Source organism: Pelodiscus sinensis, chromosome 15 (assembly GCF_052426305.1).
Source record: "Pelodiscus sinensis isolate ZL-2025 chromosome 15, ASM5242630v1, whole genome shotgun sequence".
Taxonomy (NCBI): domain Eukaryota; kingdom Metazoa; phylum Chordata; order Testudines; family Trionychidae; genus Pelodiscus; species Pelodiscus sinensis.
Window position 1 is genome coordinate 2,838,398 of NC_143066.1, and position 23,455 is coordinate 2,861,852.

A 23,455-nucleotide genomic window follows, 5' to 3' on the forward strand; every position below is an offset into this window, starting at 1 on the left:
TCCCCTCTTCATGTTAACCCCTTGAGGCTTGTAACCCTGTTCCCCCCGTCATCAGTGTGGCCGGGCCTTTGAAAGGCCTAGAGCAGAGGTGGGGAGCCAGTGGGTCCCGGCTTGCCTGGATCTGGTTCTTGAGGCTCAGGGTCCCCACCCAGAATTGGGGAACCTGTGCTGGCGCTCTGCGCTCCCCCCTGATCTCACCATGGGGCTGGAGCACACAAGATCTACTTGCCTGGGGATCAGCGGCCCTCTACTCAAAAAGGGTTCCCCACCCTAGCCTAGAGCATCTAACCTGGGACTGGAATGGAAAGGGTCCAGGAAGGTTGTTTATCCACTGGAATAGCAATTTTACTCACATGTATTGCACCAATCAAGCTGAACAAGAACTGGACTCAACTTTCAGGGTAAGCCAGTCTGTCCTTGCAATAGTCTTAGCCCCAGCTGACCAGAGCCTGCATCAATTCCTGCAGCTCTGCAAGCCGCCACCACTTAATTTACCAACCATTGGTCTTGGGAGAAGGCTAGGGAACAAACTTGCTTTCTGCTCACCCCATTCATAGCGGGCACAGCCATCCTGCCACAGCTCCAGGCCTTCCAAGCTCTCTGTCTGGCAAGAAGAAATCCTCAGAGCCCATTTCTTAAATCTTTTACTCTGCTGCAGACGAGTCTGTTTTAAAAATAACCAAGGCACTTTAAATTTAAAGGGACATTCTGACGGGAGAGTGGGTCTGTGCAACAGTCCTGGTGCAGAACAGAGCTTGTGCACCACTTCACCATGAGATGCACGCCCACCCACTCCTAGGAGAACGGATCTGGCCAATGAAGTTTTTCCTGGAAGAGTTAGAAGTCTGCTGCCATCTGGCTGCGGTCATTCATTTCAATGGTGGTGTAATTCAGGGAGTGTCTGAAAAAATGGGTCAAAATGCAAGAAGGTTAGTTGCTTTGCTCCTTCATAGAGGGTTGGTAAAGACACAGCCCCTAAACATGCAGCACAGTATAGTGAGGGTCTCGTGGTCAGCAATTCTGAGGCTCTGGCTTTAGAATTACTATAAAATTAAACCTACATTTTAAAAAACCCCGTTTTTGTGCTGACAACCTTCCAACTACTGACTAAATGCAACTAGTGTCCAGTCTACAGACAAGACTCAGGGGTATTGACTGTTTCCTTCAGCTTGTGGGCGTTAACACTGGGACCTACCGATGACAATGCATATAATTAGTTTCAAGAAATTCAACATGAGTGTGTGCCTGACTGATTTTTATAGGAATCCATTCTTAAGCTCCCACACCTAAAGTTCCTTTTAAATAAATGTTAAAGGGTTTTTCTACTCCCCCATGGAGATTTAAATACTGTTCTTAGCAGATGGAGAGAAAGTGAAATTGTTTAGATGGTGTTCTGTCAAATATACAAAGTAAAACTATTTGAACAAATGGGGAAGAGATGTTGAGAAAAGAACTTCTCTGTCCGAGTTACAAATAACGTTTAAAATAAAATATGTTCAAGGCTTTTCCTTTTTCACTGTGGACAACATTAGCAGAGCCATCCCAGTGCCTGCCTGTCTGCGATTCTGGGCTAGCAATGGGGAGAAGCCAGGGACAGGAACCAGTCGTTAGTCAGTTCCCCACATCTCCCCTCAGGCACCTCCTTCCCTATGCTGGGTGCCAAGAGCCCCCTACGCTCCTGCTAGGCCTCCAGCTCCCCTCTGGCCAAACCACAGAGGCGATCAGCACAAGCCTGCAGAGCAGCAGCAAAGGGGTGGGTCAGTACGGCACCAGGGTATTCTAGGCACTGACCAGATTCGGAATTCATGGGAAGCCTCCATTACACGATGACCTGAAACTGCAGGAGCTGCTCTGCTGCCCCAGGCAACTCCTGCCACTGAATGGAGGGGCAGCCTCTTGCGGAGCGCACAGGCCACTGGGTAGAGCAGTAAGCACCCCTCTGAGCGGGGTCGCTGCTGCATGATGGGGCAGGGAAAGAGTCACTCGTGGCACTCCCTGCTACATCAGGCAATGGGCAGACATGAGGGGGCCTTACCTTTTGAAGTAACAGATGGCTGCAAGGACCAGTGCGAGCGTGAGCAGCACCGATCCCAAGACAGAGAGGGCTATTTCCCAGGCGTGGAAGGAGGCTGTGGGAAAAGGGAAGGCACACGGGTGGAGACGAGGCTGAGCCATGCAAAGGGATTGCTCATGTAGCGGATGCTGTACTTAGCAAGGCTCCTTACAGTGTCCCCATTAGGGACCTGGACAGCCCGCAATGCCCCCGACTGGGCTCTGGAAAAAGCTCGCTGCAGTGCATTGTGGGCTGAACTGGAGCCTCTTGGAACTGCTGTCCGTCCTGGGCGGCGGGGAATGCTTCTGCAAGTGCAAGACGTGGCGCTGCAGCCCCACGGGGGCGCCTCCCTGCCCCCACTTGGAATCCCGAGGGCTACAGGGAAGGCCGGCTGTGCTGTCACCAGACAGGGCACCGTTCCAAGGTGCTCTTCAGAGGGCAGACGGCTGGATACAGGGGAGAGGACTGGCACGTCACTACCGCCGAGGGGAGAGGACTGGCACGTCACTGTTACCGAGGGGAGAGGACTGGCACGTCACTGCCGCCGAGGGGAGAGGACTGGCACGTCACTGCCGCCGAGGGGAGAGGACTGGCACGTCACTACCGCCGAGGGGAGAGGACTGGCACGTCACTGTAACCGAGGGGAGAGGACTGGCACGTCACTACCGCCGAGGGGAGAGGACTGGCACGTCACTGCCGCCGAGGGGAGAGGACTGGCACGTCACTGCCGCCGAGGGGAGAGGACTGGCACGTCACTGTTACCGAGGGGAGAGGACTGGCACGTCACTGTAACCGAGGGGAGAGGACTGGCACGTCACTACCGCCGAGGGGAGAGGACTGGCACGTCACTGTAACCGAGGGGAGAGGACTGGCACGTTACTGTTACCAAGGGGAGAGGACTGGCACGTCACTGCCGCCGAGGGGAGAGGACTGGCACGTCACTGTAACCGAGGGGAGAGGACTGGCACGTCACTGCCGCCGAGGGGAGAGGACTGGCACGTCACTACCGCCGAGGGGAGAGGACTGGCACGTCACTGTTACCGAGGGGAGAGGACTGGCACGTCACTGCCGCCGAGGGGAGAGGACTGGCACGTCACTGTTACCGAGGGGAGAGGACTGGCACGTCACTACCGCCGAGGGGAGAGGACTGGCACGTCACTGTAACCGAGGGGAGAGGACTGGCACGTTACTGTTACCAAGGGGAGAGGACTGGCACGTCACTGCCGCCGAGGGGAGAGGACTGGCACGTCACTGTTACCGAGGGGAGAGGACTGGCACGTCACTGCCGCCGAGGGGAGAGGACTGGCACGTCACTGTAACCGAGGGGAGAGGACTGGCACGTTACTGTTACCAAGGGGAGAGGACTGGCACGTCACTGCCGCCGAGGGGAGAGGACTGGCACGTCACTGTTACCGAGGGGAGAGGACTGGCACGTCACTGCCGCCGAGGGGAGAGGACTGGCACGTCACTGTAACCGAGGGGAGAGGACTGGCACGTCACTGCCGCCGAGGGGAGAGGACTGGCACGTCACTGCCGCCGAGGGGAGAGGACTGGCACGTCACTGTAACCGAGGGGAGAGGACTGGCACGTCACTACCGCCGAGGGGAGAGGACTGGCACGTCACTGCCGCCGAGGGGAGAGGACTGGCACGTCACTGCCGCCGAGGGGAGAGGACTGGCACGTCACTGTTACCGAGGGGAGAGGACTGGCACGTCACTGCCGCCGAGGGGAGAGGACTGGCACGTCACTGTTACCGAGGGGAGAGGACTGGCACGTCACTGTAACCGAGGGGAGAGGACTGGCACGTCACTACCGCCGAGGGGAGAGGACTGGCACGTCACTGTAACCGAGGGGAGAGGACTGGCACGTCACTGCCGCCGAGGGGAGAGGACTGGCACGTCACTGTAACCGAGGGGAGAGGACTGGCACGTCACTGCCGCCGAGGGGAGAGGACTGGCACGTCACTACCGCCGAGGGGAGAGGACTGGCACGTCACTGTTACCGAGGGGAGAGGACTGGCACGTCACTGCCGCCGAGGGGAGAGGACTGGCACGTCACTGTTACCGAGGGGAGAGGACTGGCACGTCACTACCGCCGAGGGGAGAGGACTGGCACGTCACTGTAACCGAGGGGAGAGGACTGGCACGTTACTGTTACCAAGGGGAGAGGACTGGCACGTCACTGCCGCCGAGGGGAGAGGACTGGCACGTCACTGTTACCGAGGGGAGAGGACTGGCACGTCACTGCCGCCGAGGGGAGAGGACTGGCACGTCACTGTAACCGAGGGGAGAGGACTGGCACGTCACTGCCGCCGAGGGGAGAGGACTGGCACGTCACTACTGCCGAGGGGAGAGGACTGGCACGTCACTGCCGCCGAGGGGAGAGGACTGGCACGTCACTGTTACCGACGGGAGAGGACTGGCACGTCACTGCCGCCGAGGGGAGAGGACTGGCACGTCACTGTTACCGAGGGGAGAGGACTGGCACGTCACTGCCGCCGAGGGGAGAGGACTGGCACGTCACTGTAACCGAGGGGAGAGGACTGGCACGTCACTGCCGCCGAGGGGAGAGGACTGGCACGTCACTGTAACCGAGGGGAGAGGACTGGCACGTCACTGCCGGCGAGGGGAGAGGACTAGCACGTCACTGTTACTGAGGGGAGAGGACTGGCACATCACTGCCGCCAAGGGGAGAGGACTGGCACGTCACTGCCGCCGAGGGGAGAGGACTGGCACGTCACTGTTACCGAGGGGAGAGGACTGGCACGTCACTACTGCCGAGGGGAGAGGACTGGCACGTCACTGTTACCGAGGGGAGAGGACTGGCACGTCACTACCGCCGAGGGGAGAGGACTGGCACGTCACTGCCGCCGAGGGGAGAGGACTGGCACGTCACTACTGCCGAGGGGAGAGGACTGGCACGTCACTGTTACCGAGGGGAGAGGACTGGCACGTCATTGCCGCCAAGGGGAGAGGACTGGCACGTCACTGTTACCGAGGGGAGAGGACTGGCACGTCACTGCCGCCGAGGGGAGAGGACTGGCACATCACTGTAACCGAGGGGAGAGGACTGGCACGTCACTGCCGCCGAGGGGAGAGGACTGGCACGTCACTGTAACCGAGGGGAGAGGACTGGCACGTCACTGTTACTGAGGGGAGAGGACTGGCACGTCACTGCCGCCGAGGGGAGAGGACTGGCACGTCACTGTAACCGAGGGGAGAGGACTGGCACGTCACTACCGCCGAGGGGAGAGGACTGGCACGTCACTGTTACCGAGGGGAGAGGACTGGCACGTCACTACCGCCGAGGGGAGAGGACTGGCACGTCACTGTTACCGAGGGGAGAGGACTGGCACGTCACTACCGCCGAGGGGAGAGGACTGGCACGTCACTGTTACCGAGGGGAGAGGACTGGCACGTCACTGTTACCGAGGGGAGAGGACTGGCACGTCACTACCGCCGAGGGGAGAGGACTGGCACGTCACTGTAACCGAGGGGAGAGGACTGGCACGTCACTACCGCCGAGGGGAGAGGACTGGCACGTCACTGTTACCGAGGGGAGAGGACTGGCACGTCACTACCGCCGAGGGGAGAGGACTGGCACGTCACTGTTACCGAGGGGAGAGGACTAGCACGTCACTGTTACCGAGGGGAGAGGACTGGCACGTCACTACCGCCAAGGGGAGAGGACTGGCACGTCACTGTTACCGAGGGGAGAGGACTGGCACGTCACTGTTACCGAGGGGAGAGGACTGGCACGTCACCTTTAACTGTACAGAAGCTGAATCATCTTACGTCTCTTTTGCCAGGCGGCGTTGGCTTTTACCAGACCATTCCATGCAGTTGAAGGTCTAGATGTCACCTGCTTTAGACCGTCCCCTCCGCGTGCAGTGGTGGAGAGCTGGGACCCTAGACTGCCCATTCAAGCCCGTGGGCACATCACTGTGCCAGTTTCCCTTTACTCACCACCACCCGGTGGTGTTGACACTGTGCCGGCGGGCGCACCGCACTTCCCCTTCGCCCTCAGGACTCTCCCCGCCACGGAGAAGGGATGGGGGCTGGTGGTGAAGTTCCTGTGCCAGTCTAGGATTAGATGCTGCTGCTCCAGCGACTTGGCCCACACCTGACCTGTGAGCTGCAACATGGAGTCGGTGCAGGTGAAATTAAGCTCTGCTGGGAGGCAAGGAAAAGAGATTCTGGTTCAGTTTGGATTGGATGCGCCTTCCTCCCCCCCCCCCCAAAACATGACTGTGCTCTTCAGCTCAAAAATTCATGAGATTTCAGCCCCGTCAAATCCAAACCAGTCTGCTGCAAAGCCGAATCCCCAATCCACCCATGCACTGTCTCCCACCAGCCCCTCTTGGATTTCAGTCTGGAGAGGTGCTAGGCCAGGCTGCCATCAGGTTCCCATTCCAAGCTCCAGTCTGTGCCCTCTCTGCTCGGTTCAGGGTGGAAAGGCCGGTAGGGAGACAGCCTGCCAGAGTGACACGTTTCCAAGCCTGCCAGAGTGACACGTTTCCAAGCCTGCCAGAGTGACACGTTTCCAAGCCTGCCAGAGTGACACGTTTCCAAGCCTGCCAGTCAGCAATTCCCTCCCCAAAGAGCAATACTTCTCACGTCTCCAGAGCTGGCCTGGCCTATGGATTCAGACCTGCTGAGTAGTGCTGGGGGCCCCGATCCCAGACGCCTTCATGCGGACCGACTGCCAGACAGCGCCGAGCACCTGCCAGCTGGAAATCAGGCCACCGAGATCTCTCCAGGAAGGCCCCAGAGTGACTTCTCTTCTGAACACTGAGGCCCGTGAATTTATGTCACAGACGTCTCAATGGGACACAGTCTCTAGGGTCACTTCTGCAAACCTGCTTATTTGGGGAGTGACTGGCCACAGCTGCTCCACACACCGCTCTCAGTCCCCCAGAGGGGCTGTACCGAAGCCAGGCTTCAGGGAGATGCTTTGGCCAAAGTTCAGAGAAGGCGTTTTGCAGAAGCCTGGTATCAAATACCTGCTCTAGGCCCAGAGCACAAGTAGCGGAGCGTGTGGGAGCCAGGTCCCTTTGCAGACCTCCTGCAAGGTGCTGGGCCTCTCCCTGTGCCTCCTGCAGCATGGCAGGAAGGAGGCTCGTTTTCCCACCCTCCACGCGGCACCGGCCGTTTCTCCGTCGGACCCTCCACCTCCTTCAGGGCAGACCTGGCCTCTTGCCACTTCCTCTGCTACCACAACCTCCTCCCCCCCACTGGCACTCTGGAATAGCCCCAGACTGCCAGGGCAAGAGGCCTCCAAGTGTCGCATGTGGCTTGGGGAGCAACCATTTCCTTTAGCACCAGGGGCTGCCGGCTCCTTGCTCTCACAACCCCTCCTCACGTCAGCCAGGGTATGCAGGCTGGGCTGCAGGGCTGGAGCAGAAGAGGAGCAATATAAAGCGGTTACTGGTGAAGGTGGTGGCTCTGGCACTGACCGTGGAGGTAGAATTGGGAGACGCCGCAGGCACAGGTCTCCTCCATGGATTTCGTTAGTGCCCCCTCCAGGCTGTGGAGAGCCCCCTCGGGGGCTGCCGTCCACACCGAGCAATCTAGGCGAGAGAGGGGAGATGTCACTCAAGGGAGCTGGCCCTGGCAATTAGTCTACAGCCGTTCCAGCTGGAAACACCCAGTCCTGTCTGACCGCAGGAGCGAGGCCGTGCTGGGGACTGGCTACTCCTTGGAGGGGCAGTCGTGGAAACAGCCGCAGCTGGAGGGCAAAGAGGACAAAATGGCAGAGCGGCAGCGAGGGAATTCCACCCAGTCAGTCCGGTGTTCGTGGAGGACTGGAGTGAGGGGGGTTTCTTCAGGCGAGACAGGACTCAGACGTTAGCTCCAGTCATGTGTCACCGCCACTGGCGAGGCTCATGCCAAACTCGTGAGGAGATACAGAGCTTCACTTCCTTTCCCCGAGGAGGTTTCTGGTTTACAGGAACATTGGCTATTTCATTTGGCCTGGAGGTGGGCCTCTTTCCTGGGTTTCCATACACGCCAGCCTTACCGAATGCTCCCTACCGCCTGGGAATTCGGGTGCCCATGGCAATGAAACAAGACAGGCAAGGGGATGAGGACTCCAGCCCCAAGCTCCCTCCGGGGAAAGCCACGCTCCGGCTGGCTGACGGACCACGCAAGTGGTCTGACCCCATGGCTGCAGTCCCACCTATTCCCCAAGCAGGTTCTGGCTGCGACCACGATGAGCCAGAGCCATGGCAACCCCTGAACACGTCCAGCTCCTGACAAATCTTGCCGCGAGGCTGTAGGACGCTGTCCTCTGCAAGCTGGAGGTGAGGGCAGAGCTGTCCCTTACGCATGGCGGACTGGGGTGGCTGCTCCAGGACCCGAGATTTGGAGAGCCCCTGGTTCAGTCTCCAGCAGCAGCAACAACCCAGCCCCACCCCACTCTGCCCCACTGGCTCCCAGCGTCACCCTCCACCGTGGCTGCCACCAGGATTGCACCTGCATAAAAAAATGCTCCGGGGGCCCACACTGGCCGATCTGTCCCGGGCCCCACCCCCGCGCGACGGCCCTGGGTTAGGGCTACATCGTACGCTTTGTTCCTGCACAGCAGTCGGGGTGTTTGTCCCGGTATCGCCAGCGAGATGGGGGGGCGGGTTTCCTGCCATTGCTGACAAGCAAGTGGCCTTTCCAGAGAGGCGTCTGGAGTTAAATACCTTGTTCTGCCTGCCAATGCCACCCCTCCAGTGCCAGCCTGACACTTGCAGGGCCGAACGGCACCCCCACCTCGGCATTCGCTCGCCACACCCTCTGGCCCGTGTGGGGAGGGACACTCAGCCCAGCCCACGCCCCAAGCCCCACCCCTTACTGGGTGTGAGCAGGCACAGGCCAAGAGCCACAGCAAACGACTTCAGGGGGCATCTGTTCTCCAAGCCAGGGCTGGGGTCCGAGACGGCGTACTCCAGCGCAGCACGTGCATCGCAGCAGGAGCAGCGGCTCAGCGACACCAGCCTGTCCCCAAGAGAAAGGAGTTAGCGCTCACTCACCCGGCTTCTCCCAGGCAGACGGGGAGCCAGGCGGTCCCTCACCTCTCCTCCGCGTAGGGCACAAAGTGCGAGGGGCCAAGGCGGCCCAGCTCTCCTCTGCCCGCGCCCGATTCCCACGTGTACACCAGGGCGTCGACCAGGTTCTCCAGCGTCACCGGCATGCCGGCAGGAATTGGCGCTTGGCCGCCGCGGTACACTGCCACCGCACGAGTCCCACCTCTGGCAGATGGGGCCTCCTGGGCTGAAAACAGAGGGGACAAGCTGGGAGCATCTGGACCCTTGAGACAGGGCAGTGACAAGCCAAGAGCAGCAAGAAGCAGATTTCATTGGTGCCTCCCTGCGAGGCCTCAGGGCCGCACACACGCAAGGCAGGCACAGCCAGGAACACTCTGCAGGGAGGCTGCAATGGAGCTTTCTTAGCATTCAGGCCAGCAGCAGATCCAAAGTGGAGGAGGACAAAACAGGCTGCTTGCTCCCTGCAGAGCCCCAACTCATCCTACCTCACCAGGCTGCTAGAGCCAGGCTGCCCTCTCCTGTACAGAGCCCCTAGCCAGCAAGCCGGATGTGGGAAAACCTTGGAGAGCTGCAGTACCAGCTCACCAATTTAACACCCCCTCCGGAAGAGAATGGAAAGGAGGGTGATTACAGACTGGTTGGAGCTGCAATGCAGCTCCTGCCAGCTGGAAGCACAGACTGCCCAGCAGCTCCGGGCACTCTGAGAAGCAGGAGTCTTTGCACAGCACAGTAGGAAAGTAAGGCAAGTGAGGAGGTATGCATGATTATCTGGCCTGCGTGTGCATTCGGTACAAGGAGCTCCTGGGTGAGGGCTTTGGAGGCCAGGGTGGCTGAATTGGAGGAGCTAAGAGAGGTAACAACAGAATTTAAAAGGGCTCTAGAGGCGCTCCCGGCAATTACAGACCAGTAAATCTAACGTCCGTTCCGGGCAAATTAGTTGAAACAATTGTAAAGAATAAAATTGTCAGACACATAGAAGAACATAATTTGTTGGGCAAAAGTCAACATGGGTTCTGTAAAGGGAAATCCTGCTTTACTAATCTATTAGCGTTCTTTGAAGGGGTTAACAAACATGTGGACAAGGGGGATCCAGTAGATATAATGTACTTAGATTTCCAGAAAGCCTTTGACAAGGTCCCTCACCAAAGGCTCTTACGTAAATTAAGTTGTCATGGGATAAGAGGGAAGATCCTTTCATGGACTGAGAACTGGTTAAAAGACAGGAAACAAAGGGTAGGAATAAATGGTAAATTTTCAGAATGTAGAGGGGGAACTAGTGGTGTCCCCCAAGGGTCAGTCCTAGGACCAATCCTATTCAACTTATTCATAAATGATCTGGAGAAAGGGGTAAACAGTGAGGTGGCAAAGTCTGCAGACGATACTAAACTGCTCAAGGGAGTTAAGACCAAAGCAGACTGTGAAGAACTTCAAAAAGATCTCAGCAAACTGAGTGATTGGGCAACAAAATGGCAAATGAAATGTAATGTGGATAAGTGTAAAGTAATGCGCATAGGGAAAAATAACCCCAACTATACGTACAGTATAATGGGGGCTAATTTAGCTACAACTAATCAGGAAAGAGATCTTGGGAGTCATCGTGGATAGTTCTCTGAAGACGTCCACTCAATGTGCAGCAGTAGTCAAAAAAGCAAATAGGATGTTAAGAATCATTACAAAAGAGATAGAGAATAAGATGGAGAATATCTTATTGCCCTTATATAAATCCATGGGACGCCCACATCTTGAATTCTGTGTACAGATGTGATCTCCTCATCTCAAAAAAGAAATACTGGCATTAGAAAAGGGTCAGAGAAGGGCAACCAAAATGATTAGGGGTTTGGAACAGGTCCCATATGAGGAGAGATTAAAGAGACTGGGACTTTTCAGCTAGAGGAGGCTAAGGGGGGATATGATAGAGGTATATAAAATCATGAGTGGTGTGGAGAAAGTGAATAAGGAAAAGTTATTTACTTGTTCCCATAATATAAGAACTAGGGGCCACCAAATGAAACTAATGGGCAGCAGGTTTAAAACAAATAAAAGGAAGTTCTTCTTCACGCAGCGCATAGTCAACCTATGGAACTCCTTGCCTGAGGAGGTTGTGAAGGCTAGAACTATAACAGGGTTTAAAAGAGAACTAGATAAATTCATGGAGGTGAAGTCCATTAATGGCTATTAGCCAGTACGGGAAATGAATGGTGTCCCTGGCCTCTGTTTGTCAGACGGGTGGAGATGGATGGCAGGAGAGAGATCACTTGATCATTACCCGTTTGATTCACTCCCTCTGGGGCACCTGGCATTGGCCACTCTCGGCCGACAGGACACTGGCTGGATGGACCTTTGGTCTGACCCAGAATGGCCGTTCACAGAGGTAAGTACATGAGGCTTTCTGGGACAGTGCAGAACTGTCCCACCTCCGGTCAGACAGCCTCAGCACTGTTAAGGAGGATGAAAGGCTCAGGGAAAGAGAACGGTCAACTGGAGCAGAGGGAAACCATCCCACAGTTGGGACTCTCCTTCCAGAAGATGTCGTGGTCTCCTCTCTCACTGAGGATACCTCTCCGGTGGAGGGAACTCCAGTCATTAGGAAAAGGCAGGTGTTAGTAGTGGGAGATTCGATCATTGGAAACAGAGAGAGCTGGGTTTGTGATGATTGGGAGAACTGTACGGTGACTTGCCTGCCTGGTGCGAAGGTTGCGGATCTCTCGAGACATCTAGATAGACTTCTGTGTAGTGCTGGGGAGGAGCCGGTAGTCGTGGTACATGAAGGTACCAATGACATAGGGAAGGGTAGGAAAGAGGTTCTAGAGGCCAAATTTAGGCTGCTAGAAAAGAGATTGAAATCCAGGACCTCTATGGTGGCATTCTCTGAAATGCTTCCAGTTCCACGCGCAGAACCAGGTAGGCAGGCAGAGCTTCAGAGTCTCAATGCGTGGATGAGATGATGGTGTAGAGAGGAAGGGTTTAGATTTATTAGGAACTGCGGAAACTTTTGGGACAGGGGGAACTTCTACAGGAAGGATGGGCTCCACCTAAACCAAAATGAAACCAGGCTGCTGGCACTTAACGTTAAAAAGGTTGTAGAGCAATTTTTAAACTAAGGGCTGGGAGAAAGCCGATGGGTGCGGAGGAGCACGTGGATCAGGCAGAGACATCTCTTAGGGGAGGGTCTATTAATAGAGATGCTCTATGTTCTAGTCAGGAGAAGAGGATGGAAGTCTGGGTCAGATCAGATGAGACACAACCAAATGAAAAAGAGTCTAACACATCAGGAAATGGCAGACATAAATAGTGACAAATGTTTAAAGTGCTTATACACAAATGCTAGAAATCTAAATAGTAAAGTGGGTGAACTGGAGTGCTTCTTATTAGAGGAGGATACTGATATAAGAGGCATCAAGGAAACCTGGTGGAGTGAGGACAATCAATGGGACACAATCATACCAGGGTACAAAATATATCAGAGGGCATGTCTAAACTACATCCCTCTTTCGAAAGAGGGATGTAAATTAGGCAGATCAAAAGTGCAAATGAAGCGGGGATTTAAATATTCCGCACTTCATTTGCATAATCGCATCACAGTGTTCTATTGAAAAAGGTATTTCGAAAGTGAAATCGCTGTCTCGATGCGGTTCTTTAAAAAACCCCTCTTTTTTTAAAGATCCTGTACTCCTCATTTTTTGATTCAGAAATAAAATGTCTAGATACCTTAAATGACTGCTTCTTGGAGCAGCTGGTTCTGGAACCCACAAGGGGAGAGGCAATTCTTGATTTAGTCCTACGTGTAGCACAGGATCTAGTTCAAGAGGTAAATATAACTGGACCACTTGGAAATAGCGACTATAATGTAATAAAATTTAACATCCCTGTAGTGGGAAAAACACATCAGCAGCCCAACACTGGCATTTAATTTCAGAAAGGGGAATTACACAAAAATTAGGAAGTCAGTTAAACAGAAATTAAAAAGTACAGTGACAAAAGTAAAATCTCTGCAGACTGCATGGAAACTTTTCAAAGATGCCATAATAGAGACCTAACTTAAATGTATACCCCAAATTAAAAAACACAGTAAGAGAACCAAAAAAGTGCCACCGTGGCTTAACAGACAGGTAAAAGAAGCAGTTAGAGATAAAAAGACATCTTTTAAAAGGTGGAAGTCAAATCCTAGTGAGGAAAATAGAAAGGACCATAAACTTTGTCAAATTAAGTGTAAAAATATAGTAAGAAAAGCCAAAAAGGAGTTTGAAGAACAGCCAGCCAAAAACTCAAAAAGTAATAGCAAAATGTTTTTTTAAGTACATCAGAAGCAGGAAGCTAACTAAACAACCAGTGGGGCCCTTGGATGATCAAGAGGCTAAAGGAGCACTCAAAGACGATAAAGTCATAGCAGAGAAGCCAAATGAATTCTTGGCTTCAGTATTCACGGCTGAGAATACTGGGGAGAGATTCCTAAACCTGAGCCATTCTTTTTGGGTGACAAATCTGAGGAACTGTCCCAGATTGAGGTGTCATTACAGGAGGTTTTGGAACAAATTAATACACTTAACAGTAACAAGTCACTGGGACCAGACGGCATTCACCCAAGAGTTCTGAAAGAACTCAAATGGGAAATTGCAGAAACTACTAACTGTGGTTTGTAACCTGTCCTTTAAATCGGCTTCCATACCTAATGATTGGAAGACAGATAACATAACGCCAATATTTAAAAGGGGCTCTAGAGGTGATCCTGGCAATTACAGTCAGGTAAGTCTAACGTCAGTATTGGGCAAATTAGTTGAAACTCTAGTAATGAATAAAATTGTCAGACACATAGAAGAACATAATTTGTTGGGGGAAAGTCAACATGGTTTCTGTAAAGGGAAATCCTGTCTTACTAATCTGCTAGAGTTCTTTGAAGGGGTCAACAAACATGTGGACTAGGGAGATCCAGTGGATATAGTATACTTAGATTTCCAGAAAGCCTTTGACAAGATCCCTCACTAAAGGCTCTTAAGTAAAGTAAGCTGTCATGGGACAAGAGGGAAGGTCCTTTCATGGATAGATAACTGGTTAAAAGACAGGAAACAAAGGGTAGAAATAAATGGTAAGTTTCCAAGTGAAGGGAGGTAATTAATGGGGTCCCCCAAAGGTCTGTCCAGGGACCCATCCTATTCAATTTATTTAGAAATGATCTAGAGAAAGGGGTAAACAGTGAGGTGGCAAAATGTGCAGATGATACTAAACTGCTCAAGGTAGTTAAGACCAAAGCAGACTGAAGAGCTTCAAAAAGATCTCCCCAAATTAAGTGACTGGGCAACAAAATGGCAAATGAAATTTAATGTGGATAATGTAAAGTAATGCACATTGGGAAAAATAATCCCAACTACACATACAATATGACAGGGACTAATTTGGCTACAACTACTCAAGAGAGAGCTCTTGGAGTCATTGGGGATAGTTCTCTGAAAACATCCACTCAGCGGCAACAGCAGTCAAAAAAGCACATAGAATGTTAGGAGTCATTAAAAAGGGATAGAGAAGAAGACAGAGAATATCTTATGGCCTCGGTACACCCACAACTCGAATACTGCGCACAGATGTTGTCGCCTCATCGCAAAAAAGTTAAATTGGCATTGAAAAAGGTTCAGAAAAGGGCAGCAAAAATGATTAGGGATTTGGAACGGGTCCCATATGATGTGAGATTAAAAAGACTTGGACTTTTCAGCTTAGAAAAGAAGAGACTAAGGGGGGGTATGATAGAGGTCTATACAATCATAACTGGTATAGAAAAAGTGATTAAGGAATTACTTATTCCCACAATATAAGAACTAGGGGTCACCCAATGAAATGAATAGGCAGCAGGTTTAAAACAAACAAAGGGAATTTTTTTTTCACTCAGCGCATAGTCAACCTGTGGAACTCCTTGCCAGAGGATGCAGTGAATTCTAGAACTTTAACAGGATACAAAAAAGAGCGAGATAGATTCATGGAGGTCAGGTCCATCAATGGCTATTAGCTAGGATGGGTAGGAATGGTGTCCCTAGCCTCTGTTTGTCTGGAGATGGGTAACAGGGGAGGGATCACATGATGATTCCATGTTCTGTTCACTCCCTCTGGGGCACCTGGTGCTGGCCACTGTGGGCAGACAGGATACTGGGCTAGATGGACCTTTGGTCTGACCCAGTCTGGCTGCTCTTATGTTCTTAATGCATATGACATGGAAAAAGCAACCGCTGCCTCTTCCCCATGCCAGGTCGGGGGCAGCGGCACTGCAGGGGGCTGGCTCATAGAGCTCCTTATACAAGTCTAAGCGAGTGTAGTGCCAACGAGAGAGTTAAGGGCATTCTGTTTCTCCACAGAACAAGTGTAGAATCAGGATGAACTTCCTCCTAACAGCCCGGGAGGGGCAAGAGGGGAATTCTGTCTCAGAGCCCATGGATCCCTGAAGCAGACGGCTCGGTGCCAGGCGGAGCAAAAGAGGAATTCTGTCCCCGGGGCCCATGGATCCCAGAGGAAAACGGCTCGGTGCCTTAAGGAGGAAGAGGGGAATTCTGTCCCCGGGGCCCATGGATCCCTGAGGAAAACGGCTCGGTGCCTTAAGGAGGAAGAGGGGAATTCTGTCCCCAGGGCCCATGGATCCCTGAGGCAGACGGCTCGGTGCCTTAAGGAGGAAGAGGGGAATTCTGTCCCCAGGGCCCATGGATCCCTGAGGCAGACGGCTCGGTGCCTTACGGGGGAAGAGGGGAATTCTGTCCCCGGGGCCCATGGATCCCTGAGGCAGACGGCTGGGTGCCTTAAGGAGGAAGAGGGGAATTCTGTCCCCAGGGCCCATGGATCCCTGAGGCAGACGGCTCGGTGCCTTACGGGGGAAGAGGGGAATTCTGTCCCGGGGCCCATGGATCCCTGAGGCAGACGGCTCGGTGCCTTACGGGGGAAGAGGGCAATTCTGTCCCCAGGGCCCATGGATCCCTGAGGCAGACGGCTCGGTGCCTTACGGGGGAAGAGGGAATTCTGTCCCCAGGGCCCATGGATCCCTGAGGCAGACGGCTCGGTGCCTTACGGGGGAAGAGGGGAATTCTGTCCCCAGGGCCCATGGATCCCTGAGGCAGACGGCTCGGTGCCTTACGGGGGAAGAAGGGAATTCTGTCCCCGGGGCCCATGGATCCCTGAGGCAGACGGCTCGGTGCCTTACGGGGGAAGAAGGGAATTCTGTCCCCAGGGCCCATGGATCCCTGAGGCAGACGGCTCGGTGCCTTACGGGGGAAGAGGGGAATTCTGTCCCCGGGGCCATGGATCCCTGAGGCAGACGCCTCGGTGCCTTACGGGGGAAGAGGGGAATTCTGTCCCCAGGGCCCATGGATCCCTGAGGCAGACGGCTCGGTGCCTTACGGGGGAAGAAGGGAATTCTGTCCCCAGGGCCCATGGATCCCTGAGGCAGACGGCTCGGTGCCTTACGGGGGAAGAGGGGAATTCTGTCCCCGGGGCCATGGATCCCTGAGGCAGACGGCTCGGTGCCTTACGGGGGAAGAGGGGAATTCTGTCCCCGGGGCCATGGATCCCTGAGGCAGACGGCTCGGTGCCTTACGGGGGAAGAGGGGAATTCTGTCCCCAGGGCCCATGGATCCCTGAGGCAGACGGCTCGGTGCCTTACGGGGGAAGAGGGGAATTCTGTCCCCAGGGCCCATGGATCCCTGAGGCAGACGGCTCGGTGCCTTACGGGGGAAGAGGGGAATTCTGTCCCCAGGGCCCATGGATCCCTGAGGCAGACGGCTCGGTGCCTTACGGGGGAAGAGGGAATTCTGTCCCCAGGGCCCATGGATCCCTGAGGCAGACGGCTCGGTGCCTTACGGGGGAAGAGGGGAATTCTGTCCCCAGGGCCCATGGATCCCTGAGGCAGACGGCTCGGTGCCTTACGGGGGAAGAGGGGAATTCTGTCCCCAGGGCCCATGGATCCCTGAGGAAAACGGCTCGGTGCCTTAAGGAGGAAGAGGGGAATTCTGTCCCCAGGGCCCATGGATCCCTGAGGCAGACGGCTCGGTGCCTTACGGGGGAAGAGGGGAATTCTGTCCCCAGGGCCCATGGATCCCTGAGGCAGACGGCTCGGTGCCTTAAGGAGGAAGAGGGGAATTCTGTCCCCAGGGCCCATGGATCCCTGAGGCAGACGGCTCGGTGCCTTAAGGAGGAAGAGGGGAATTCTGTCCCCGGGGCCCATGGATCCCTGAGGCAGACGGCTCGGTGCCTTACGGGGGAAGAGGGGAATTCTGTCCCCAGGGCCCATGGATCCCTGAGGCAGACGGCTCGGTGCCTTACGGGGGAAGAAGGGAATTCTGTCCCCAGGGCCCATGGATCCCTGAGGCAGACGGCTCGGTGCCTTACGGGGGAAGAGGGGAATTCTGTCCCCGGGGCCCATGGATCCCTGAGGTAGACGGCTCGGTGCCTTACGGGGGAAGAGGGGAATTCTGTCTCGGGGCCCATGGATCCCTGAGGCAGACGGCTCGGTGCCTTACGGGGGAAGAGGGGAATTCTGTCTCGGGGCCCATGGATCCCTGAGGCAGACGGCTCGGTGCCTTACGGGGGAAGAGGGGAATACTGTCCCCAGGGCCCATGGATCCCTGAGGCAGACGGCTCGGTGCCTTACGGGGGAAGAGGGGAATTCTGTCCCCAGGGCCCATGGATCCCTGAGGCAGACGGCTCGGTGCCTTAAGGAGGAAGAGGGGAATTCTGTCCCCAGGGCCCATGGATCCCTGAGGCAGACGGCTCGGTGCCTTAAGGAGGAAGAGGGGAATTCTGTCCCCAGGGCCCATGGATCCCTGAGGCAGACGGCTCGGTGCCTTACGGGGGAAGAGGGGAATTCTGTCCCCGGGGCCCATGGATCCCTGAGGCAGACGGCTCGGTGCCTTACGGGGGAAGAGGGGAATTCTGTCCCCAGGGCCCATGGATCCCTGAGGCAGACGGCTCGGTGCCTTACGGGGGAAGAGGGGAATTCTGTCCCCAGGGCCCATGGATCCCTGAGGCAGACGGCTCGGTGCCTTAAGGAGGAAGAGGGGAATTCTGTCCCCAGGGCCCATGGATCCCTGAGGCAGACGGCTCGGTGCCTTACGGGGGAAGAGGGGAATTCTGTCCCCAGGGCCCATGGATCCCTGAGGCAGACGGCTCGGTGCCTTACGGGGGAAGAAGGGAATTCTGTCCCCAGGGCCCATGGATCCCTGAGGCAGACGGCTCGGTGCCTTACGGGGGAAGAAGGGAATTCTGTCCCCAGGGCCCATGGATCCCTGAGGCAGACGGCTCGGTGCCTTACGGGGGAAGAGGGGAATTCTGTCCCCAGGGCCCATGGATCCCTGAGGCAGACGGCTCGGTGCCTTACGGGGGAAGAGGGGAATTCTGTCCCCAGGGCCCATGGATCCCTGAGGCAGACGGCTCGGTGCCTTACGGGGGAAGAGGGGAATTCTGTCCCCAGGGCCCATGGATCCCTGAGGAAAACGGCTCGGTGCCTTAAGGAGGAAGAGGGGAATTCTGTCCCCAGGGCCCATGGATCCCTGAGGCAGACGGCTCGGTGCCTTACGGGGGAAGAGGGGAATTCTGTCCCCAGGGCCCATGGATCCCTGAGGCAGACGGCTCGGTGCCTTACGGGGGAAGAGGGGAATTCTGTCCCCAGGGCCCATGGATCCCTGAGGCAGACGGCTCGGTGCCTTAAGGAGGAAGAGGGGAATTCTGTCCCCAGGGCCCATGGATCCCTGAGGCAGACGGCTCGGTGCCTTACGGGGGAAGAAGGGAATTCTGTCCCCAGGGCCCATGGATCCCTGAGGCAGACGGCTCGGTGCCTTAAGGAGGAAGAGGGGAATTCTGTCCCCAGGGCCCATGGATCCCTGAGGCAGACGGCTCGGTGCCTTAAGGAGGAAGAGGGGAATTCTGTCCCCGGGGCCCATGGATCCCTGAGGCAGACGGCTCGGTGCCTTACGGGGGAAGAGGGGAATTCTGTCCCGGGGCCCATGGATCCCTGAGGCAGACGGCTCGGTGCCTTACGGGGGAAGAGGGGAATTCTGTCCCCAGGGCCCATGGATCCCTGAGGCAGACGGCTCGGTGCCTTACGGGGGAAGAGGGGAATTCTGTCCCCAGGGCCCATGGATCCCTGAGGCAGACGGCTCGGTGCCTTAAGGAGGAAGAGGGGAATTCTGTCCCCAGGGCCCATGGATCCCTGAGGCAGACGGCTCGGTGCCTTACGGAGGAAGAGGGGAATTCTGTCCCCGGGGCCCATGGATCCCTGAGGCAGACGGCTCGGTGCCTTACGGGGGAAGAGGGGAATTCTGTCCCCGGGGCCCATGGATCCCTGAGGCAGACGGCTCGGTGCCTTACGGGGGAAGAGGGGAATTCTGTCCCCAGGGCCCATGGATCCCTGAGGCAGACGGCTCGGTGCCTTACGGGGGAAGAGGGGAATTCTGTCCCCTGGGCCCATGGATCCCTGAGGCAGACGGCTCGGTGCCATACGGGGGAAGAGGGGAATTCTGTCTTGGGGCCCATGGATCCCTGAGGCAGACGGCTCGGTGCCTTACGGGGGAAGAGGGGAATTCTGTCTCGGGGCCCATGGATCCCTGAGGCAGACGGCTCGGTGCCTTACGGGGAAGAGGGGAATTCTGTCTCGGGGCTCATGGATCCCTGAGGCAGACAGCTCGGTGCCTTACGGGGGAAGAGGGGAATTCTGTCCCTGGGGCCCATGGATCCCTGAGGCAGACAGCTCGGTGCCTTACGGGGGAAGAGGGGAATTCTGTCTCGGGGCCCATGGATCCCTGAGGAAAACGGCTCGGTGCCTTACGGGGGAAGAGGGGAATTCTGTCTCGGGGCCCATGGATCCCTGAGGCAGACGGCTCGGTAGGGAGAGTAGCTCCTGTCCATAAGGCACTGAACTGAACCCCTCAATCTGTTTTGCATCGGCTACCAAACAGCTCACTGAAAGCTCCTGCCCGCAGACCAAAGGCTTTGTAGCCCGTTTCCCTCCTTTCAGCCCCTTGTCTCCACCCAGCTGTCCCCCCAGAACCGGCCTTCTGGACTTCACCCGCCAAGAGAGCCCGATTCGAGGCTCAGCACCTGCGTGCAGTTGTCAGCCTTACCAGGGCCAGGCGCTTCCGCTGGTGCCAGCACAAACAGCCCCGTGGCCCCAATCGTGCCCTGCAGCGGGATGCGGGCGTAGGCGTTGCCATCCTGCCCAGAGTAGAACACCAGGGTGTAGCCTCTCAGGGGGGCTCCGGGTTTCCCCTTCAGCTCAACGAAGAGGGCAGTGCCATTGGCCAGGCTCAGCTCGTTGAGTAGCAAGGCCGGGGCCGGGGCGGAGGCGTTGGCACAGGCGTTCTCCCCAAATGGCGTTGTCACAGTCACCTTGCAGAGACAGAGACACCAGCCCATGAGGGCCAGGGGACCCTTCGACCCGCTTCCCGTTAGGTGGCTTGGATTTCCCCACCCCACAGCTGCAGCCTGACTCCCCACTGGAATGGGGCCCACAGCACAGGTGTGGCTTCTCCTCCCAGCATGGCAGCAGCAGGGCCTCCCCACAGCCAGGCCCGCCAATGGGGGGGGGACCAATTCAAAGGGGCCCAGAGCTCCCGGCCTCCTCCCCTTTGAATTGTCACCAGAGCAGCGTGCCAAGTGCTGCAGGTGGCTCTGAGGGCCTGGGGGTCGCGCCATGGTGTGGGCTGACTGCCCTTGGCCCCACTTGTGTCTGAGGCTGTGCCCCTCCCCACACACCTCTTGGCCTGGGGCCCATGGAGGTGGTCAGGCACCCCCATCCGAGATCTCTCGCAGCCACCATCGCATGCCAGTTGCATCGTGGGTGGGCGCCTGTCGGGGGTGGGATAATTATCTTTCCCACCCAGCAGAGCTCCTGTCTCCTGCCCTCCTGAGTCTTCTCGGGCTGGCAGATGGGTGGCTGCGCACAAATCCCTCTGTAAGGACACTGGACAGCGTCCCAGGGCGGCGAACATCCTCCCGGCGCAGGGACATGGCACCATGCGGGGCCAGAGAGGGAACCTCTGCCCTGGCTGCTCTACATTAACCCTTTGATTGGCAAAGGGCAGGGGTGGCGCCATCAGGTGGTAAGAAGAGGGAGTGGGCGTGAGCCAAACTCAGAGGGCCCAGGCGCTGTGCGAGGCCGCAGGGCTGCAGGGAACACAGCTGAGACCCGCCCACGCAGAGCGAATGCCTCTTACCTGGAAGCTGCTGTGGAGTCTGGGGCTCTGGCTGTTACACCGGCTCAGAGACTCGTCCTGGCTGCTGTGGGAGTTATCTTCATACAGGATGCTCTGCCCTGGGGTCAGCACTTTGAGCAGCTTGTCTGCCCTGTCCGACGCCCGGGACTTGTAGACCACTGCGTCCACCAGCCCTGCCTCGGTCACGGCCATGCCCATGCTGTAAGTTCGCGTGGTGCTGTGGTAGAGGGCCACGGCATCGCCCCCGTTCTGGATGGTGTTCGGAGGCAGAACAATCATGGGCCGTGGGGTCACCTCCGCGCCCCCCACCAGGAAGTAGCCCCGCGCGTCCGTACAGTAGCCCGTCAAGTTCTCCACCCTGTAGGCCTGGTTGGTTTTGCCGTTATAAAGGACCAGCCAATAACCCTGGAGGTCAAAGCGTGTTCGGCCGGTGGAGAGCAGCTCGACGTACTCCCTGTCCTCCCGGCTGCCCGGATTGTCCGGATTCACCTCGCTGATGAGCAGCGGGGCTGGGCGGGAAGGTGGCTCACTGGTCCCTTCCGACGAGGCACCTTTAAGAGGGGAGAAATAGCACCAGTCCGGCTTGCCTGGGGTGTCCCTGGCTGCAACCAGACGAGGTAAGGTACCAGGGCCTGCTGGCGCTGCACCTGGGCTGGGCATGGGTCCGTGGTGTCTCTACTTCACTTGAGGACACAGGCCATGTTCAGAGAGGAGTCTCTGGCCAGGGGGATTGGGGACGAGCTGCGGGTTAAACGTTCACATCGCTAGGGAGAGTCCAGGCTGCCTGGGTGAACGTGCTGGGTAAGAGCTCGGCCTCACCCCACCTGCACACTCCTCCTCTCCGATCCAGTCGGACTCCCCTGCGCCGGGTGCTGGACAAGCAAGGGACAGAGCACAGGCCCTGCCTTGCAGCAGCCGAGATTCCCCCTCGCCGCCCTGTGAGCCCCAGGCAGGTGTAACAAGCACCCTGGCCCTGAGGAGCATCGCTAAATGTTTGGCACCAGGGACCCCCACAGCGACGCCCTCACGCGTGAGCACGTGGGCGTGACGAGTCCAGGGCACACCTGGCCTCTGAGCGACACGCCTGCATTCTGCTCCAGCACACCCAAAAGAGACCTCCGACTTCCCTGCCCCCTCAGCCCCGGCGACCAGCGGCGCCAGGGCTTGCCAGCTAAGCCGAGGACATAGCACGGAGAGAATCCTTCTGGAGGAGCCAGAGAGAGCCCGCTCCAGCAGCCCGGTCTCTCCACTCAGCAAGATGCGGGTACCTGGAGGAGACGCTGTGACATTAGCATCTTTGGAACAGGCCTTTTCCATGGTGGCATTCCAGCTGCCGAACCCTGCTGCTCTGGGGCTCTCCAGGACGCTGGCGAAGGCCTGACCCAGGCTGCTCAGCTGCGCCGCTGACTTGGCAGTCAGGAGTCCGGTGAACACAAGCTCTGCACTCTGGCAGGTTGCAACAGGCTCTGAAGAGCAAAGCAGAGAGCTGCATCAGCCGAGCCACAACTGCCGTCCAGTGCATCGATTCCCTCCGCCCGCTCCCCTCCAGCGCATCGACGCCCTCCGTCCGCTCCCCTCTGGCGCGTCGACTCCCTCCGCCCGCTCCCCTCCAGCGCATCGACGCCCTCCGCCCGCTCCCCTCTGGCGCGTCGACTCCCTCCGCCCGCTCCCCTCCCCTCCGGCGCATCGACTCCCTCCGCCCCACTCCCCTCCAGTGCGTCGACTCCCTCCGCCCGCTCCCCTCCCCTCCGGCGCATCGACTCCCTCCGCCCCACTCCCCTCCAGTGCGTCGACTCCCTCCGCCCGCTCCCCTCCCCTCCGGCGCGTCGACGCCCTCTGCCCGCTCCCCTCTGGCGCATCGACTCCCTCCACCCCGCTCCCTTCCGGCGCGTCGACTCCCTCCGCCCGCTCCCCTCCAGTGGGTCGACTCCCTCCGCCCGCTCCCATCCGGCACGTCAACTCCCTCCATCCCGCTCCCTTCTGGCGCATCGACTCCCTCTGCCCGCTCCCCTCCGGGGCTAGCTTCCAGCTGCAGAATTTGGCAACAGAATCTGAAGGGAGCAAGCACCAAACAGGCTTCACAGACCTTCCGCCTGCCTGGAGCAGCGCTCTGTGCTGCAGCTCATGGGGCACCCAGACTAGCTGCTTCCTTTCACACCACGCCTGTCCTTGCACTTCAGCCCCTGCCAGCTG

The 23,455-nt window shown here is 57.2% G+C and overlaps 1 protein-coding gene across 7 annotated transcripts in view; it reads right to left on the minus strand.

The window, feature by feature from the left end:
- Positions 1–626: 626 nt before the first annotated feature.
- The window catches only part of LOC106731912 (uncharacterized), a 46,150-nt gene continuing 23,321 nt past the window's right edge, over positions 627–23,455 (minus strand). For 3 of the 7 annotated variants that reach the window (XM_075899002.2, XM_075899003.2, XM_075899004.2), the window contains exons 7-15: positions 22,531–22,728; positions 21,263–21,813; positions 20,171–20,435; positions 9,114–9,312; positions 8,894–9,036; positions 7,509–7,622; positions 6,019–6,225; positions 2,036–2,129; positions 627–901 (exon numbers count right to left, since the gene is read on the minus strand). In XM_075899002.2, the coding sequence (XP_075755117.2) occupies positions 838–901; positions 2,036–2,129; positions 6,019–6,225; positions 7,509–7,622; positions 8,894–9,036; positions 9,114–9,312; positions 20,171–20,435; positions 21,263–21,813; positions 22,531–22,728 (1,835 nt within the window). In that variant the 3' untranslated portion in view covers positions 627–837. Of the gene's footprint in view, positions 902–2,035; positions 2,130–6,018; positions 6,226–7,508; positions 7,623–8,893; positions 9,037–9,113; positions 9,313–12,794; positions 12,883–20,170; positions 20,436–21,262; positions 21,814–22,530; positions 22,729–23,455 lie in introns of those variants that run through there. The other 4 variants (XM_089782185.1, XM_089782186.1, XM_089782187.1 and 1 more) reach the window with 4 other exon arrangements.